The 18,652-nt window shown below is 59.6% G+C and overlaps 2 protein-coding genes across 2 annotated transcripts in view; both read left to right on the top strand.

Annotated features, from left to right (window-relative positions):
• RAB10 (RAB10, member RAS oncogene family) overlaps positions 1-9,725 on the top strand; it is a 42,980-nt gene extending 33,255 nt beyond the window's left edge. The window contains exons 3-6 of the mRNA XM_014888194.2: positions 1,026-1,164; positions 3,866-3,955; positions 4,559-4,660; positions 6,714-9,725. Coding sequence (XP_014743680.1) covers positions 1,026-1,164; positions 3,866-3,955; positions 4,559-4,660; positions 6,714-6,797 — 415 coding nt within the window. The 3' untranslated portion in view covers positions 6,798-9,725. The remainder of the gene's footprint in view (positions 1-1,025; positions 1,165-3,865; positions 3,956-4,558; positions 4,661-6,713) is intronic.
• A 2,470-nt stretch (positions 9,726-12,195) lies between these two features.
• GAREM2 (GRB2 associated regulator of MAPK1 subtype 2) lies at positions 12,196-18,451 on the top strand. The gene is made up of 6 exons (XM_014888188.2): positions 12,196-12,322; positions 13,629-13,769; positions 14,988-15,118; positions 15,524-16,618; positions 17,106-17,269; positions 17,367-18,451. The coding sequence occupies exons 1-6, from the start codon at positions 12,211-12,213 to the stop codon at positions 18,211-18,213; spliced, it is 2,490 nt and encodes an 829-aa protein (XP_014743674.2). The 5' UTR covers positions 12,196-12,210; the 3' UTR covers positions 18,214-18,451.
• The last annotated feature ends 201 nt before the right edge of the window (positions 18,452-18,652 follow it).

Raw genomic sequence — 18,652 nt, 5'->3', positions numbered from 1 at the left:
CAGCCTGGAGAAAAGGAGGCTCAGGGGGGACCTTGTGGCTCTGCACAACTCCCTGACAGCAGGGGACAGCCAGGGGGGGAACAGGGACAGGACAAGGGCAAATGGCCTCAGGCTGGGCCAGGGCAGGCTCAGCTTGGACATTGGGAACAATTCCTGCCTGGAAAGGTTGAAACATCTGATTGATGTTCCCTAGAGTTTGATCAGAAATGTCAGGAATATACAGATCAAGTTAAAGCCTTAAAAAACTGATCTGAGAACACAATTCCTGTCAGTGTTTGGTGTGACTATCAGAATTGTGAGTTCTTTTCTCTGTGGCTGCTGGCAGGGAAAGGGACCCTGGGCCATGGTGGCTCCAGGCTCCTGGAGAAGGCTGTGTATCAGCAATAAAAGTTTTACACCCCTTAATTAATAGTTTGTCTTAGTCTCTTTTACTTTCACTCAAAACCAAAATTAACAGATGCACAATAAAAACAATTTTTTTGTGTTTAAGCTTGTTCATTAAATCTTTCCAAAAAATACAAAGTGTTCAACAGCATTTCTAATCACCTACTAAAAACAAATAAAATAAAACCAAATTCAGCTACTGCAAGTCTTTTAAAATTAAACAATCCAATAAAAAGTTAACACTTATATTATTTTTTCTTTTAATCTAATAGCTAACTTCCCATAGCCCTTAGTGTAACAGTAACTAACCAACCAAAAGCTACTACCTAAAATCCATAAAAAGAAAAAACACCAAAAACCAATACCCAAAATCCTCCATCTTGTCCTATAGCTATTATTATATTATAAGAATCTCAAATTTAAAACCTTTTACACACTTCTAATTAACTACACACCCATAATTTTAACCTCATCACTCTAATTCAAAAACCCTTCTCCAAGACATCAAATCAAAAAGAGAATTCTCCAAAAAAAAATCAGTACAAAAAGCCTCAAACCCCGCTGGTGTTCTCAGCTGGAGAGCTGGGTGTGGCTTGGGGAGCTGCTGGGGCAGCTGTGACAGGGCTGTGCTGTCTCCACAGGGACACTGCAGGCCAGGAGCGTTTCCACACCATCACCACCTCCTACTACCGAGGGGCCATGGGCATCATGCTGGTGTACGACATCACCAACGCCAAGAGCTTCGAGAACATCAGCAAGTGGCTCAGGAACATTGATGAGGTGAGAGCAAAGGGTCCCTGATGAGCCAGGTGACACACCCCAAACCCAGAGCATCCCCAGATGTGCCAGGTGACACACCCAAACCTGAACAGAGCATCCCCAGATGTGCCAGGTGACACACCCAAACCTGAGCAGAGCATCCCCAGATGTGCCAGGTGACACACCCCAAACCTGAACAGAGCATCCCCAGATGTGCCAGGTCACACACCCAAACCCAAAGGATGCCCAGAGCTCAACTTCAGCTGTGCCAGGAGGGCTGGGACATGACCCAGGAGCCTGTGAAATGCCCACCGTGTACCTGGGCACACCCTGTGCCTGTGCTGGAGGAGGGAGGGGCACGGAGAAGTCTGGGAGCAGCTGACAGCACACAGTGAGAGCACAGCGAGCTGCAGAGTAGCTACACCGTGTGTTACTACTCACAGCAGCTGTTAGGATCCTCAGTGTGAGCTGGAAATGCTCAGAGGTCATTCAGCATCACCATCTCCATCCCATAGTAATCACGGCATGAAATCTTTGGAGGTTTCTCATGGCTGGTGCAGGCTCCTGAGCTGGCAGTGTTTGCTCATCATTGCCCTTGGCAAGAGGAGAAGCAGCACAGGGAGGATGGGAAATTTCAGGCGAGGTCAAGTGAAGCAGAAAAAAGTGATGGGGAAGCATTAAGTGCCTGGATCCCCACGAGTTCATCCTGCAGGAGTTCTGAGATGGCAAAAGAGCAGCACAACTGGTGGTTCCTGGTTTTGTCACGCTGGTGCCAAGTGGAATAAATGTTTGGATTTTCCTAGAAAGCACACAGAGAAACTACAGAAACCCTGGAGAGCTGAGTACAGGTGAGGGCTGTCAGGCACTGCTCAGTGCAGCCCTGAGGCTGGAGAAAGCAGCACAGCAAAAATGGGATGTTGGGATTTGAATTTCCCTGCATGGAAAGTGGGACGTGGTGGTGTTTGTGGAGGAGTGCCCTGTGTGGTGGGGACAGGACAGGGGATAAGGCAGCAAAGGAAGAGACTCAGCAATGAGTTGGACTAAAGTGGAAACCTCAGCTTTTGGATTCTGCAGCTGCTTTGTTAAAAAACTCAGAGGTGTCCCAGGTGAGTGATGGATGTCATTGGTACCAGCAGGGCTTTTGGTCACCTCGTGTTTTCAGTCTGGGCCACACAAAGTGATTTTGTTTTGGTCACAGACTGATCACACACAGGGCAGCTCATTCCAGGTGCATTGAGGAGGCTGCTCAGGGACTGTGGCTGTAAAAGGGACATTTGACACCTTAGGGAGCTGTTTTTATTATGGGAGAAGCTCAGGAGTGGAATATCTCTGTAGAAATCAGAGAGTCATTGAGGTTGGAAAATCCTTTGGAGCTCGTTGAGCCCAGCCATCCCCAGCACTGCCCAGGCCACCATTGTCCCATGTCCCCAAATGTCACATCCACAGGGATTTTAAATCCCTCCAGGGATGGGGACTCCACCCCTGCCTGGGCACCCTGTGGGGAATGAATTTCTCCCAGGTCCTTTCCTGCCTGGCAGCTTTGCAGCCCCTCTGGAGTTCATGGGGTTGGTGTGACCCCAGAGCAGCTCTTGGCCTTGTTGGCCCTCACCCAGTGGCCCCAGCCCTGGATCCATCCTGTCCTGTCCTGTCCTGTCCTGCCCTGTCCTGTCCTGTCCCAGCATTTCCCATCCCAGCCCAGGATCCATCCTGTCCTGTCCTGTCCTGTCCTGTCCTGTCCTGTCCCAGCATTTCCCATCCCAGCCCCTGGGGCTGCCCAGGAGCTCACCCAGGGTGGTTCCCTCCATGCCCAGAGCGTCCCTGCAGGTGTTGGACAGGACTGAGGCAGCCCTGAGCCCCCCGGTGCCATTCCCAGCTGGATGTTTCTCCATCCCCAGCTCTCCCAGGTTTATCCCAGCAGGGTGCACCTATCCAAGCCAGGCCCAGCCAGTTTCTCCAGGAGAATTCTGTGGGAGAAGGTGCCAAAGGCTTCATCAAAGCCCAGGCAGGTGCATCCACAGCCTTTCCCTCATCCATCAAGGTCACTCTGTCACAGGAGGAGATCAGGTTGGTCAAGCAGGACCTGTCACAAAGCCAGGCTGGTGTGATCACACCCCAGCTGATCTGCTCCAGCACCTTCCCAAGCTCCAAGGTCGGGCCTGCAGTTCCTGGATCCTCCCTCAGCGTTTCTTGGAGCCTGGCATCACTCTGGCCAAGCTCCAGTGAGACAGGACCTTCCCAGCTCAGCAGGGCTGATGAGAAATGATGAGAAATGATAAATATTGCCCCTCCAGGGAGGCCTGTGCTGCAGGGAATGGCTGGGTCTGGGATTCCTCATCCCTGGCCAGGCTGACACCAAGGAAACACCGACCCCTCCCCTCCCTGCTCCCTTCGGGCACCCTGCCCCACTCCCTGGTTCCTGTTCCCCTTCTCTCCCTCATTTCTCTCCTTGGGTCCTGCCCCATTTTCCTCCCCAGTCCCTCTTTCTCCCCTGGCCCATTGTGCAGTGGCAAAGTGAGGAGGAGAAAAGCATTAAGCAGTGCTAGGAACTCATTAGGAGGCTGGGGTTAATTAAGAGCTTGTTCCTGTGCCACTGCAGTGCATGGGCAGCTGCAAATGTCCCCGGATTGCAGCTGTAGATGGTGGCCACAGAAAGGTGAAGCAGATCTTTTGGGGGTGCTGGGGGAGGTGTGTGACCCTGTCCCTGTGTCCCTGTGTCCTCCAGCACGCCAACGAGGATGTGGAGAGGATGCTGTTAGGAAACAAGTGTGACATGGAAGACAAAAGAGTTGTCCCTAAAGCAAAAGGTGAACAGGTGAGTTTCAAACAAAAACTTCTTTATCCAGGTCACCAAATCACTGCCAAGGCTTCTGCCTGCTCCAGGGGGTGGGGATGGCCCAGGGGGATGTGCCAGGCAATGAATGCAGGAGTTAATGATGGGAATCCTGGGAATGTTTGCTCAGAAACTGCCATGAATGGGAGAAGTTCAGCTGCACTTTCTGCTTCCTTTGATGACTCAAAATTCCCAGACATCCCTGAAGCTTTTCACTGTGTGACAGTGTGTGGTGTCTGTTCTCTGGGGCCCACACACAGACTTGGGATTATTTAGTAGATTTTAATTGTTCTGGATTGTGAAGTTCTGGATTTTCTGAGCCACCTCACCTGGCTGGTGCTGCTGGTACTGAGGGAGTCACAGAATCCCAAAATCCCTGAGGTTGGGAAAGAACTCTGAGAGCATCCAGCCCAAGCTGTGCCTGATCCCCTCCTTGTCCCCACTGGCCTCTGGCTCACCTGGGCACACCTGGGCTCGTGCCCACACCAGTACTCCCTGCTTTATACATTCTGCTGCTCCCAAAGTGGTGTTGGCACTGCTGGAATATCCCCAGCATCTCTAATCTCCTCTCTCTGTTTGCTGCAGATTGCCAGGGAGCACGGTATTAGGTTTTTTGAAACTAGTGCAAAAGCAAATATAAACATTGAGAAGGCATTCCTCACATTAGCAGAAGACATTCTTCGAAAGGTAGGTGCTCCTTTGGAACAAATATCCTGGAATTCCACCTCCCACCGTTGTGGTGTTCACCTGAGGTGTTGCAGTGTCTGACTTTGTTGAGGCAGAGTCCCTGAAGGAGCAGGGCTGAGCTTGTGCAGTTTGTTTGATGTTTTGTCGTTGTGAGGGGCCAGCCTGCAGGGGGTGACACCCATCAGAGCCAAGAACTGAAATCCCTGTTTGTTTGGCCCTTAAAGTCATGGTGGTTGTGCCTGTGCTGGAGTGAAACCATTTCCACTGTGTGGGGAGAATTCTCCTTTCCTGCCACCTTCAGTGTGGATGCCCTGGCAGCTCCTGAGGGGCTGTTGGGAAGAGTTCAGGTGTGGAGTTTGGGGCAGGAACCAGCCCTGCCCCTCCCAGGAATCAGCTCCCAGCCAGGGCATTTCCTTGGGGGTCCTCTTGCCCCAGATCATTTCTTGGTTGGCTCCCCTTCCTGAAAGGTGCAGTGCACCCTGGAACCGTGGAATTGGTGAGGCTGGAAAAGCTCAAATCATCCCCCAGCACTGCCAGAGCCACCACTGTCCCCAAGTGCCACATCCACAGGGCTTTAAATCCCTCCAGGGATGGGCAGCTGTGCCAGAGCTGAGGAGGAATTGTTCCCAATATCCAATCTGAGCCTGTCCTGGCCCAGCCTGAGGCCATTTGCCCTTGTCCTGTCCCTGTTCCCCCCCTGGCTGTCCCCTGCTGTCAGGGAGTTGTGCAGAGCCACAAGGTCCCCCCTGAGCCTCCTTTTCTCCAGGCTGAGCCCCTTTCCCAGCTCCCTCAGCCTCTCCTGGGGCTCCAGCCCCTGCCCAGCTCCGTTCCCTTCCCTGGACACCTCCAGCCCCTCCAGGGCTCTCCTGTCAGGAGGGGCCCAGAGCTGCCCCCAGCACTGGAGGTGCCCCAGCAGTGCCAGCACAGGGGACAGGCACTGCCCTGGCCCAGCCCAGGCTGTCCCCAAGGCCTGTAGCAGATCCCTGTGTGCCCAGAGCTGCTGTACCTGTGGCCATGACCTCTGTCCTGAGTACAGAATGCATCAGGTGCCCCTGAGGTGTTGCAGGATTCCTGCTGGCTCCAGGGCTGTTCTGTGGGATGTTCTCCCGTGGAAGGGCTCAGTGTGCACAGAACCCCTGTGCTGGAACATTCCTGCCTGGGAGCAGGACATGGGGACTCTGTGGAGCTCCAGACACGTGGGTTGGCCAAGGCTGGCACTTGTGCTCCTGTTCCTCCACAAACAAACCCCATCCCTGTCTCATTGTCTTCCTCTCCTGTGTGAATGCTGTGGATAATGTCAGCCTGTTGTCACTGCAGTCATTTCTCAATCAGTTTTTGGCAAGCTTTGTGTGATAAACAGGGTTAAAGCCCCTGGCCTTTGGTGAACAGGAGGTTGGGCTACAAACCACACCAACCTTTGGGCCTTAAATCTTCATTTTTGGCCTCTGTCATTATCCCAGGCTGTGACAAAGAGAGCTAAAACAGGAATGTGGAGACTGAAGTGTGGTGAGGGTTTAGGTTCCTTTCCAGCCAGCTGGAATTGGATGTTGGTGTTGGATCACATCCTCTGGAGTGGGGTTTTGGCTCTGGTGTCACCAGGTTCTGTCCTGTGCCAAGGAGGAGCCTGTGTTCTCTCCCTTGGGAGCAGAGGCTGGGAACGAGCCCAGCTCATCCACAAAAACTGTGGCTTTTGGAGGTCATGAGTTCACATGATGTGAGTTCAGCTGGGATTTCCTCACTCCACCAAACCCAGCATTGGCTCTGTGTGCACAACCTAAAATAATTCCAGTTGACTTTGGGGTGGTCCCAGTTCAAGCATTGGGTTTTTTCCCAGCTTTCCAGTTCCTCATTTCAACCAACCCAAACAACAACAAAAAAAACCCCCTGCAATGGGTTTTGCACATTGGTGCTGGAGTGGGGGGAGGATTCCCTGCCTTTCTGAGGAGCTCTTTGTGCACATTCCCAGTGATGTCAGCCCTTGCTGCCTCCCCAGCTCTGAGTGTTGTCCTGGCCATTCCAGAGCCATCTAACCGTGTCCCTTGTTTCCTTGCAGACCCCTGTAAAAGAGCCCAACAGTGAAAATGTAGATATCAGCAGTGGAGGTGGGGTGACGGGCTGGAAGAGCAAGTGCTGCTGAACCTTCTCCTGCCTCACCAATCGCCATCCACCCCTTTTTTCTCGCTGCAAAACAAACCACTCTGCCCGTTTTTTAACCTCAAACCAATGGTTTTGTTCCTCATCTTAACGAGCTCCTGCCTCCCCTTGGTTTTCCAGCTAGGACAGCTTTGCCTACTCCAGTTTTCTCAACACATGTATAGGAAATTCATCTCTGTGACTTCATTTCCATGTCCCTGCTCAACTCACCACTACGTTTGGGTTGTATTATAGTCCCGTCCCTCCTGCCATTAAACCCCAGAGCAATCATACTCAACTCTCTTCTGCAAATTGTATAAGAATAAAGGTTAGAATTAACAATTGATTTTGTACAACAGTGGAATTTTCTGTCATGGATCATGTGCTTGAGTCACCACATTTCTCTAGATGCATCAGGCAAGAGCCAGGAAAAACTCATTTTCGCCTTGAGTCCGTGAGTGGGGTTTCTTTGTCCTGTGCCTTATGTGGAAAAAGGAACTTTTATTTTCACTTTCTTTTCTCTTTTCTGGTGGAAGCATGTGCAGGAGACATCCCATCCCCCCGTGCCATTGAGTCCTGACCTCTGTAGTGGTTGCTTTTCTGTAACGTTGGTGTCATGCATCGAGGACAAAGGGTGGTGCAAAACAAAAGCGATCTCCCTGTAACCTGCTGTGTCTCCTCTTGGCGATCCCGCCGTTCCCAACTCTTCCTGCTGCCATTTTTTTTCCCTCACTTTGCCGCTCTTTTTTCCTTTTTTTTTTTTTTTCTTTTTTTCTTTTTTTTTTTTTTTTGCCTGCATGCCGCTTTGATTTGCATTTCTCCATGGTGTGATGTGTTAATGGAAAGGATGGCAACGCGGTGTGTTTGCCAAAAAATTTAATACAAAGCACTGATTTAGCTTCCGAGGTAAAAAATGTTGAGATTCCTACTAACCCCCCTAGGCCTGTCCGTCACTAGTGACCCCTCCTCCCTCCCTTTCCCATATGGAAGAGTTATTTGCATGCACTAGTTTCTATGGAGGGTGATGTGGTTGTCTATTTTCTGTGTATGAATATAACCTGGATCCCCAAACTGACAGTTCAGCACTTCATTAACGCGAGCTCGCAGCTCCTGCCCCGCCCGCCGCGCATGGAGAGAGGAGGAAAGGCAAGGAAACAAAAGCAGCCAGCGGGCACTTTTAATTTATTACCTCCCTGGAGAAACTTGCCACTTTTCCAGAGTGTCCACAGCCGTGCTGGGCCAGCCCCGGATCCGGGTGGCGATGCTGGGATGGATGGATGGGGGAGCGATGGCTCCGGCCGTGGTTCCTGCCTCTGTCCCCAGCCCTGTGACCCTGTCCCACCTCTGTCCCGGCCCTGTGACCCTGTCCCACCTCTGTCCCCAGCCCTGCTGGCCCTGTCCCACCTCTGTCCCCAGCCCTGCTGGCCCTGTCCCACCTCTGTCCCACCTCTGTCCCCAGCCCTGCTGGTCCTGTCCCACCTCTGTCCCGGCCCTGTGTCCCTGTCCCACCTCTGTCCCGACCCTGCTGGCCCTGTCCTGCCTCTGTCCCGGCCCTGTGTCCCTGTCCCACCTCTGTCCCCAGCCCTGTGACCCTGTCCTGCCTCTGTCCCGGCCCTGTGTCCCTGTCCCGGCCCTGTCCCGGCCCTGTGGCCCTGGCCCGGCTCCTCGGGAGCGATGGATGCCCGGCGGTGAATCCCAGCCTGAGCCCCGGCCTTGGCATGGGGCCGGCTCCGCCCTGGCCGCTAACGCTGAGTGAATTTTAATGAAATGACGGTGTTTGTTTTACCGAGGAACTCCTGCTCCCGAGCGGCTCCTTCTTCCCCGAGCTGTGTCCCTGTCCCTCTGTATTTGGCATTTTTGTCCCTGTGTGTGTTAACCCTTCCCAGGCGAGTGGCTGCTGGGCTCGGGCTCAGCCTCGTACAGAGTCCGGCGACTTTTGGCTAAAATCTGCACTTTCTAATGTGATCAAAAAGGGAAAAAAAATGGCGAAATCTACATCAAGGGGTGTTGTTTTGGTTGGGTTTTTTTTGGTTTTTTTTTTTGTTTTTTTTTGTATAATCCTTGTTTTAAACTGAGCTTTTTATTTGCTTGCAGGGGCTCGGCTCCCTGAGTGTGCCCCCTTTGTAGACGCCGTGCCCATGGAGGCACAGGCAGAGCCCGGGCCACTCGCTGGTGCCACTCGCTGGTGCCACTCGCTGGTGCCACTCGCTGGTGCCACTCGCTGCCCCTCGTCCCTCCCCGCTCAGTAAATCTGAGCTGTTTCTCTCGGGTCTAATTCTGGTCCTGTCCAAGCTCGAGCTGCCCCCGCGGGCTGAGGAGGGAGCAGCACGAGTCGGTGCCGATGCTGAAACAGATAAAAACCCCTTAAAAATAATAATAATAATAATAATAATAATAAAAATAATCATGTCGGAGGAGTTTGCGGTAACCTGATGTCTGCTGGTATCTCAGCTCCCTGCTAGTTCCAGACTAACTGCTTGTGAAACCTGTGCTTGGAACCCAGCCCAGCCCTGTGGAGTAGAGAAGGGCAGCGGGAGGTGTCAGCAGCCCCTCCGTGCCCCGCGGGGGGAGCTCAGCGCTGCCCTTTGGCCACCAAAAAAAAAAAAAAAAACAAATTTAAAAATTGTTAAACGATGAAATTGGTCCTGCTAAACCAAACCTGAGCTTGGCTCTGTGCCACGGCCGTGTCACTCGCCGGGGTCGCTTCGTGCCCTCGGACTCGGACGGTGGAATAAAAAAACAGCATCAAGGTCTTGGATTAATTCCCATGCCGACAATTTTTTACTTAATCTTTTAATATTTTTGCTACTCCACTCTGGCTTTTTATTTAAAACACATTCTTTTGTACCACTTACTGTATCAAATTGTATAAAAGATCACTGTCCCATTCTTGGTCGTACCAAGAGCAAATAAAAGCTTTTATAAACTTGCAGTGGTGACTTCCTGGGCCCCTTGGATTCCCTCTGGCTGTGCTGGGAGTGAGCCCGGCTGGCCCTGCTGGAGCTGGGATGAGTCCCCCCCAAACCTTCAGGAAACCAGGATTGGTTTTTTGGGGGGGAGCTGTTCCTGCCTTTCCCAAAGCGTTTTCCAAGGGGAGGATGGTGGGAAGGGCAGCGGGGGCTCCGAGGCTGCCCCATCCCCACCTGGAGCCCCCATGGGGGGGAACACCCGGTTTGGGGCTCTGGGATCTCCTTTGGGGCCCCTGCTTTGTCAGCGCCTTGGGCAGCGTTTTTTGGGAAGCGGCTGTTCCGTGTTCCGCACGCCCAGGCCCTGCCTCGGTTCCAGCTCTGTCCCCACTGCTGTGCCCGTGTCCTGCCCCCCTGCCCTGGCCGCTCCCCTCTGCCCCTCCGCCTGTTCCCTGCAGCCTCCAGGGGCGGGGGTGGCCCCTGCAGCAAAGCCCGGGGAGGGAGGGACCCTCCTGGTGACAGCAGAGGATCCATTGCTGCTGCTGCCCTCCTGCTGCCGCCGTGTCCCTGTCCCCACAGTGTCCCCCTGTCCCCACGGTGTCCCTGTCCCCACAGTGTCCCCCTGTCCCCACAGTGTCCCTGTCCCCACAGTGTCCCCACAGCCACGGTGTCCCTGTCCCCACAGTGTCCCTGTCCCCACAGTGTCCCCACAGCCACGGTGTCCCCACAGCCATGGTGTCTCTGTTCTCCCAATTGCCACCATGCCCCATGTCCCCACTGCCACCATGTCCCTGTCCTCACAGTGTCCCTTTTCCCACCGTGTCCCTGTTCCATGGTGTCCCCAGTGCCGCGGTGTCCCCGTTCCCATGGCACCAGTATCCGGGAGAGGCTGGTTTTTTGTTTTTTATGGTTTGTTTTGTTTTGTTTTTATGGTGTTTTTTTTTTTTTTTTTTTTTTTTTTTTTTTTTTTTTTTTTAATGTTTTTTTTGTTTTTTATGGGGTTTTTTGTGCCGCTGGGAGTGTGTCAGTCCCTGGGAGGGGGCGAGGCCGTGGGGAGCAGCTCAGCGATCCCAAATCCTCCCCATCCCGGGGGCTCACGGCGTGGGAGCCCCGCACTGCCCCCCATGGCTGGGGGATTTTGGGGGGAACTCCCCCGGGGTCTCGGGGAGGGGGGGCTGGCAGGGACCTTCCCCACATGGACAGCGTCCAGCAGCTCCCAGTGTCCCGCTGGTCCGTGCCACCCCCGGCAGTGAGGCTTGGGATTTCCCCATCCTCCTCCTCCTCCTCCTGCTGCTGCTGCTGCTGCTGCATCTTCCTTGCTGTCCCCATCCCATCTCTTTTCCTATCCCGACTCCATCCCCATCCCCATCCCCATCCCCATCCCCATCCCCATCCCCATCCCGGCTCTATCCTACCCTTGCTCTGTTCCATACGTGCCTCTTCCCTGTCCCTTCTCCTTTCCTACAGCTGCTCCTTTCCTTTCCGTGCTCCATCCCATCCCTGCTCCTTCCCTGCTCCATCCCATCCCTGCTCCTGTCCAGCAGCCTCCGCTCGTGCTTGTGGGGGACAGTGATGGGGACAGGGCACAGCACACGGTGACACGTCCCCAGGGCCGGGCACTGCTGCTTCCTCCACTCCTTCATCCTCCTCAGCCCGGTCTCCAGCGGCGCAGGGAGTGGGGATGGAGCCAGCAAAGGGCAGGGGAGGGGGGTCCGGACCAGGCGCTGCAGAGCTGGACCGGGGCTTCTCCACCCCGGGCTGTGAGTGACCGAGGGGTGCGGGGACACACCGGGCACCGTGTCCCCAGCTCAGGGGGCCCGGGTGTCCCCAGGGTGACGGTGATGTCCCTGCCGAGGGTCCCCCCGACTGTCACATCCCTGGCCCCCTCTCCCGGTGCCGTTTGTGCTCCGAATTTGTGCGGCAGCGCCGGCCCGGGGATACCTGGCCGGGACATTGGGGTGTGGGGCGGCATCGGGGTCCCTCCCGTCCCCCACTGGTCCCTTGTGCCCCCCTCAGCCCCCACCTGGGACCCCCCGGCAGTTCCGGACGATTCCGCGGCTCCAGCAGCGAGACGGGACGGGGGGAGGGTCCCCGGGGCGCCCCCGGCCCATTGAGAGAACCGAACCCGGGACCCCGGAGCGAGCCGGGGCTGAGCCCCCCCGCGGGGCAGCGCGGCCCCCTCGGAACATCCCCGGAACGGCCCCGCCGGGGATGCCCGGTCCGGGGGGGATGCTCGGTCCTGGGGGGATGCCCGATCCGGGGGGGGATGCCCGGTCCGGGGGGGGATGACCGGTCCGGGGGGGGGGTGTCCCGCACGGGGGTCCCCGCCCGCCGCCGCCTCCCCCGCCCCCGCCGGGGGGGTTCCGCCTGCCGGGGCGGGCGGGCAGGAGGGGCCGGGGGCGGGCGGGGGGCGGCTCCTCCTGCCCCGCTCCCGCCGCCCCCCGCCCCCGGCCCCGGCCCGGCGGCGGCGGCGATGGAGCCCGGCCCGGGGCCGGCCTGAGCCGCGATGCGATGGAGAAGCTCGCGGCGGGGCTGGCCCGGCTCCGCTGGAGCCCCGCGGCGCTGCCCCTCGACGCCATCGTCAGCCAGTGCCGCCTGCCCACCCTCGTCTGCCTCGGGCAGGGTGAGCCCGCAGGGGGAGGACACGAGCGGGGGGCGAAGTCTGGAGGGACGAGAAGGAGGAGGAGGGAGGGAGGTTGGAGTGATGGGGAGGAGGAGGAGGAGGAGGGTGGGAAGAAGGCTGGAGGGACCAGGGGAGGGAGGGAGGATGGAGGGACAGAGAGTGAGGCTGGAGTGATGAGGAGGAGGGAGAAAGGATGGAGTGATGAGGAGGAGGGAGGGGTGGAAGGCGGAGGGATGGGGAGGGAGGGAGGAAGGCTGGAGAGTGAGGACGAGGAGGGAGGGATGTTGGAGTGATGCGGGAAAGGGAGAGAAGAAGGACGAGGGGACCAGGAAGAGGGAGGGAGGAAGTCTGGAGGGACGAAGAGGAGGGAGGGAGGCTGGAGTGATGAGGGTCAGTGAGCGGTGGAGGGATGGAGAAGTGAGGAAGGCTTGAGAGTGAGGAGGAGGAAGAGGGGAAGGCTTGGAGGGAGAGATGGAGAGTGGAGGGATGAAGAGGAAGATGGAGAGGAGGAGAAGGAATGGTGACTGGAGAAGTGAGGAGGAGGAGGAGGTGGAGGGAGAGAGGAAAGCTGGAGGGGTGAAGAGCAGACTGGAAGAGGCTGAAGGGGTGAGGAGCAGAGAGACGGGAGGGACCAGGAGAAGGAAAGAGTCTGGAGTGCTGAGGAGGAGGAGGAGGAGGAGGAGGAGGAGGAGGAGGAGGAGGAGGGAGGAAGGCTGGGCCAGGTGAGACCAAGCTGCTGTCCCGGCTCCAGGGCTGCTCTGCTCGGATCTTTCCGGGTGGAGGAGCCGGGGCTGCCCCTCAGGGGGTCCCTGGGCTCCTGCCCCTCCCTGTGGGGATGTGAGGGGGGAACCTGTGGGGCCCAGGCTGCTCCCACTGCCCCCAGCACCTTTCCCCACTGTCACCGTTCCCGGGTGACACTCCGGAGGTGCTGGCACCAGGCTGGCAGGGGCTGGGAGCCACCGTGTCCCCTCCGCCCGTCCCTGGGACACGGCCGGGCTGTGACCCCCCTGTCCGGGCTGAGTGGGGAGCTGAGGGGTCTCGGGGGCCCTGGGGGGGGCTCGGGGGCCCTGGGGGGGTCTCGGGGTGCTGCGGTTCTGGAGCGTTCCCGGGGGGAGCCTGCGCCGGCCCCGACTCAATAAACTTCTTGTTTGCGGCGGCTGCAGCTTTTCAGGGGGGACAAAGAAATTGTTTCCTGGGCAACTGGCGGCTCTTGGCAGCGGCACCTGCTCATCCCTCGCTCCGTCCGTCCAGCGGCGCCGGGGGGTGGGGGGGGGATGGCGACGGTGACAACCCTGTCCCCCCCCAGGTGAGCGCGTGGAGGGGGTGACAGCCCAGGACGTGCTTCTGGTCCACTCGTGCCGGCAGTGGACAACGGTGACAGCGCACAGCCTGGAGGAGGGACACTACGTCATCGGGCCCAAAATCGACATCCCGCTCCAGTACCCAGGTGGGGGGCTGGGGACAACGGGGACAACGGGAATGGTGACCCCGGGCCAGCAGAGCCGGGAGCTGCCCCCCCTCCCCGCCCGCTGGGGCTGCTCCAGTGAAGTCCAGTGTGGAGTTTAGGAGATGCTCTGGTTTGGGGGCTGCCCCCAGCCCTGGCAGAGCTGCAGGGGGAGCTGGAAGGGATGGGGATGGGATAATGGGATACAGGGATGGGATGGGATGGGATGGGATGGGATGGGATGGGATGGGATGGGATGGGATGGGATGGGATGGGGTAGGGATGAGGATGAGGATGGGGCTGGGATGGGGCCGGCAGTGCAGACGAAGGTGCTGAGCTGCCTCTGCCGGCAGCCGCCAGAGCCTTAATGACCCCTCTAAGTGCTCCATGGCGGTAATGAGTCCTGCTAATAAATAAATAATGGGAAATGGATTGGGGGAGGGGTTAATCACCCGTCCCACGGGGGATGGAGGGGGGCTGGGCAGTGAGTTAACAGCGTTCGGGGGCTCGGCCGTGCCGGGGATGTGGGGCTGAGCCGGCTCCAGCCCCGGCTGCCCCAGGGCCGAGCGAGGAGCTCTGGTGTCCCAGCTCTGCCGCCCGGGATTAATATTCCCCTCAGGTCCGGCCTCGGCTGCCGATGCCGGTGGCGGCTTCGCTGTGGCTGCAGCTCCCCCGCTCCCGTCCCTGCCTTTCCCCATTCCCATCCCTTCCTCTCCCCATTCCCATCCCTTCCTCTCCCCATTCCCATCCCTGCCTTTCCCCATTCCCGTCCCTGCCTTTCCCCATTCCCGTTCCTTCCTCTTCCCCCCGAGCCGTGGGGTCACTGCCCTGGCAGGGCTGGGACAGGATTTTGGAGGGTAATGGGCACCCCTTTCAATTTGGGCTGCTCTGGGCGTGTTTTCCATTCACAAAATTGTTTTTGAGGGGGTCCCTGCAGCTCTGGGGGTGCCGAGTGGCATTGCTGAGACACCCCCGCGTACCCACCCAGAAACCCCCATCTGCTGCTGGCTGGGGGGGTTGCAGGGCCGGGGGATGCTCTGGGGTCCCCTTGCAGCACTTGGACGCTGGCAAAGCCCACGGGAGTGTCCCCAGAGATGTGGGGGGACCCCAGGCTGCCTCAGGGGTGGCCGCCCCCGTGAAGGGCTGTGCTGGCCCCAGGGGGGTGACAGCAGGCCCCAGTGAGGGCTCCCCTCACCTCGGCGGGCTCGGGGGTCCCCGCAGGGAAGTTCAAGCTGCTGGAGCAGGACCGGGACCTCCGTGAGCCCGTGCAGTATTTCAACAGCGTGGAGGAGGTGGCCAGCATCTTCCCAGACCGCATCTTCGTCATGGAGGCCATCACCTTCAGCGTGAAGGTGCTGGGGGACAGCGGGGGACACTGCTGGGACAGCGGGGGACGCTGGGGGGATGGCAGGGGTCACCAAGGACAGGGACTTGGGGGGATTGTGGGACAGCAAAGGTTGGTGGTGGGACAGCAGGGGTGAGCGGTGGGGTATTGGGAGGACACCAGCAGGGTGTGGGAATAAAGGGGGGAGTGTGGGAAAGCAGGAGGTGGTGCTGGGACACAGGAGAGGAGAGGGGGACAGCGGGGAGTGGTGGTGGAGCATCAGGGATGGTGGTGGGATGGCAGGGGATGGTGGTGGGATGTCAGGGATGGTGGTGGGATGTCAGGGGATGGTAGTGGAACATCAGGGATAGTGTTGAGGTGTCGGGGTCCCGGGGCAGGACTGCGGGTGCCACGTTGGGGCTGTCGCGGGCAGGTGGTGTCGGGGGAGTTCAGCGAGGACAGCGAGGTTTACAACTTCACGCTGAACGCGGGGGACGAGCTGACGCTGATGGGCCAAGCGGAGATCCTGTGCGCCAAGACGGTGAAGGAGAAGTCGCGGTTCAACACCCTCCTGCGCAAACTGGGCAAGGCGGCTCCGGCGGCGGGGCCGAGGCAGGTGAAGGGCAAGATGCCGTGTCTGATCTGCATGAACCACCGCACCAACGAGAGCCTGAGCCTGCCCTTCCAGTGCAAGGGCCGCTTCAGCACTCGCAGCCCGCTGGAGCTGCGCCTGCAGGAGGGCGAGCACACCATCCGCAGCATCATCGAGAAGGTTCGGCTGCCCGTGAACGTGGCCGTGCCCAGCCGGCCCGCCCGCAACCCCTACGACCTGCACGCCATCCGCGAGGGTCACTGCTACAAGCTGGTCAGCATCATCTCCAAGACGGTGGTGCTGTGCTGCATCCTGCGGCGGGAGGAGCTGGTGCCCTTCCATTTCCTGCTGCTCACCGACATGCCGCGCTTCCAGCTGCCCGAGGGGCTGCTGGCCGGGGACCCGCAGCTCGAGAAGCTGCTGCGGGACAGCGCCGCGTATTGCCACGATCGCTTCAACCCCGACGAGTACTCGCGGGCGGTGCGCGAAGCCAAGCCGGACTTGCTGGAGGAATGTGCGAGCCCTCGGCGCCTGCGGCTCTGCCTGCCCGCCTGCGCCCGAGACGAGCTCAGCCAGCCCCTGCAGCGCCTCTCGCTCTGTGCCTGCGGCTCCGGGGGTCCCCGGGAGCCCCCCGCCCGCTGCCAGGCCCCGCGGGGGCTCGGCGGGGGCACCCCCCGCCCGCCGCTGCCCGATTTCCCCGACCCCGACCGCGAGTACATGACGCCCGACTGGGCCGAGCCCGAGTTCAGGACTCAGGAGGCGCTGGAGATTCCCTACGAGGAGCTGTGGAGCAATCCCAGCCCGGAGGGCTGCTGCGAGCTGGGCGGCAGCGGCGGCCGGCCGGACCTCGTGTCCTTCGGGGCTGTCACCCCGCACCGGGCCGGGGACGAGCCCCGCGGGGACACCCCGCCCCCGGTGCCACCCAAATCGGAGGCGGTAAGAGCCCGGTCCTGTCCTCAGGGATGGGGAAAGGCATCGCTGGGGTCCTGTCAGCCACTCCGCCAGCCCCATGGCAGGGCAGCCCGACCCCCTCTCTGTCCCCTGGCCTTGGGGACCCTCCTCAAATCTGCTTGGTCACCCAAATCTTCACACCGCAGCTCCCCAGGGTTGCCCATCACCAGATCCTCGGGGGCATCTCCAGGTACCCCCGGTTCCCCAGGGCTCTCGGCACCATCGAGTACCCGAAGCTCTTGGGCTGCTCGGAACCGTGGGGTTCCCAGATCCTCTGGGCTTCCCTTCACCACGGGGTACCCCAACATTTCGGTCTCTTCTCACCATGGCATAGGAGGGCCCCAGGCCTCCCCACTTGCACCCAGAGCTTCGTGGCTCGGCAGGACCGGCTGTCCCCGAGCCCCCATCACCCCTCCAGCCGCGGGGATCCCCATCTTCCCCCAGGGCCCTGACGGCGCTGTCCCCGTTCCAGGTGAAGGAGGAGTGCCGGCTGCTGAACGCGCCCCCGGTGCCGCCCCGGGGCAGCCGCCCCCCGGCCCCCTGCAGCCCCCCGGCCCCGCTGCGCTGCCCGAAGCTGGCACCGGCGCCCTCGCCCAGCCCCAGCCTCTCCTACTACTCCTCGGGGCTCCACGACGGGTGAGTGGCTCCGGGGACAGCGGACTGGGTGGAGGGGAGGGGGTACATGGGGACACGGCGCCGGGGGGTGATGGTGACACGGCTGTCGCCCCGGCAGGTCGGCCCCGCGGAGCGGCAGCGGCTCGCCCTCGCCCGACGCCTACTCGCTGTACTGCTACCCCTGCACCTGGGCCGACTGCAAGGCTGCCGAGCCCCCCGGGCGGCCGCTGCCCCCCGCCCAGCCCGCGCCCAGCTCCTGGTCCGACCCCTGGGCGTTCTCCGAGCCGGGCGCCGGGAGCGGCTGCTCCACGCCTCTGCTGGGGGCCGAGCCCCCCCTGAAACCCTTCCGCAGCTGCCCCCGCCTCAAGCCCCCGCACCCCCAAAAGCGCTTTGCTCCCTTCGGGGCGCTCAACCCCTTCGCCAGCCCCGCCGAGTGGCCGGAGAGTCCCGAGTGGCCCAAGGCGCCTTCGGCCCCGGCCGCTCCTTCCTCCTCCTCCTCGCCGGAGCCCTTCGCCCCCTCCGAGGAGCCGGCGGCCCCCCCTCGCCCCCCCAAGGGTTTGGACGGGGACGGCATCGTCATCCGTGGGGCGGCCCCGCTGTCCCCCGCCGTCCTGCGCGGGGCCGAGGGTGTCACCCGGCTCTACCTGGCCCAGGGGGTCATCGAGGTGCCACCGGCGGCGCGGGGCGATGGGGGAGCCCCTCCGGCCTCGGCCCGGCCCGGGGGGGACAGCCCGGCCTGGCTGCCCCCGGCAGATCTGTCGGCGCTGTCGCTGGAGGAGGTGTCCAAGTGCCTGCGCTTCATCGGCCTCTCCGAGGACGTCGTGAGCTTCTTCGCCCGCGAGCGCATCGACGGCAGCATCTTCGTGCAGCTCAGCGAGGAGATCCTGGCCGACGATTTCCGCCTCACCAAGCTCCAGGTGAAGAAGATCATGCAGTTCATCAAGGGCTGGCGCCCCAAGATCTAGCGCCACGCCGGGGGTGTCCCCCCAAAGTCACCCGGACCACGGCTCTGGGTGGCCCCGCTCCCGTCCCTCTCTGATGCTGCAGGTTCTCCTCCCTCAGTGCCCAGCCCTTCCCCCCTTCCCCGTTTTAACACTGGACAGTAATTTTGGCCCCAACGGGCTGGAAAACACTGGATTTTGCGTCGGCTGGTTTAACTTAATCCTTGTGGATTAGCATAATAAATGTACGGAAGAGTAATGAGCCCCCAGAGAAGGCCTTTGCTCGGGGAGGAGGATGGAAGCTCTGAGGGGTCTCTCCCCTCCTTGCAGACCCTTTGCACCTCTCGGGAAGGGATTTATGTCCCCCTCCAGGGGCAGATGCTGCTGTCAGAGCTGTTCTTGGGGGGCCTGCAAGGAAGCCCCCTCAGCCTGAGGGATCCCAGGCCCTGCTCGGTCCCGGGGA

Source organism: Sturnus vulgaris, chromosome 3 (assembly GCF_052056855.1).
Source record: "Sturnus vulgaris isolate bStuVul1 chromosome 3, bStuVul1.hap1, whole genome shotgun sequence".
NCBI lineage: Eukaryota > Metazoa > Chordata > Aves > Passeriformes > Sturnidae > Sturnus > Sturnus vulgaris.
Note: the sequence above shows the minus strand (reverse complement) of the source record. Positions and strands in the feature narration are given on the sequence as shown.

What these genes read in the sequence shown, in the direction of transcription:
- GAREM2 (XM_014888188.2), top strand. Translation starts at nt 12,211, where the DNA reads ATGGAGAAGCTCGCGGCGGGGCTGGCCCGGCTCCGCTGGAGCCCCGCG. An exon ending in CCATCACCTTCAGCGTGAAG is followed by an intron (nt 15,119 to 15,523) that starts GTGCTGGGGGAC and finishes TGTCGCGGGCAG; the next exon opens with GTGGTGTCGGGGGAGTTCAG. An exon ending in TGCCACCCAAATCGGAGGCG is followed by an intron (nt 16,619 to 17,105) that starts GTAAGAGCCCGG and finishes TCCCCGTTCCAG; the next exon opens with GTGAAGGAGGAGTGCCGGCT.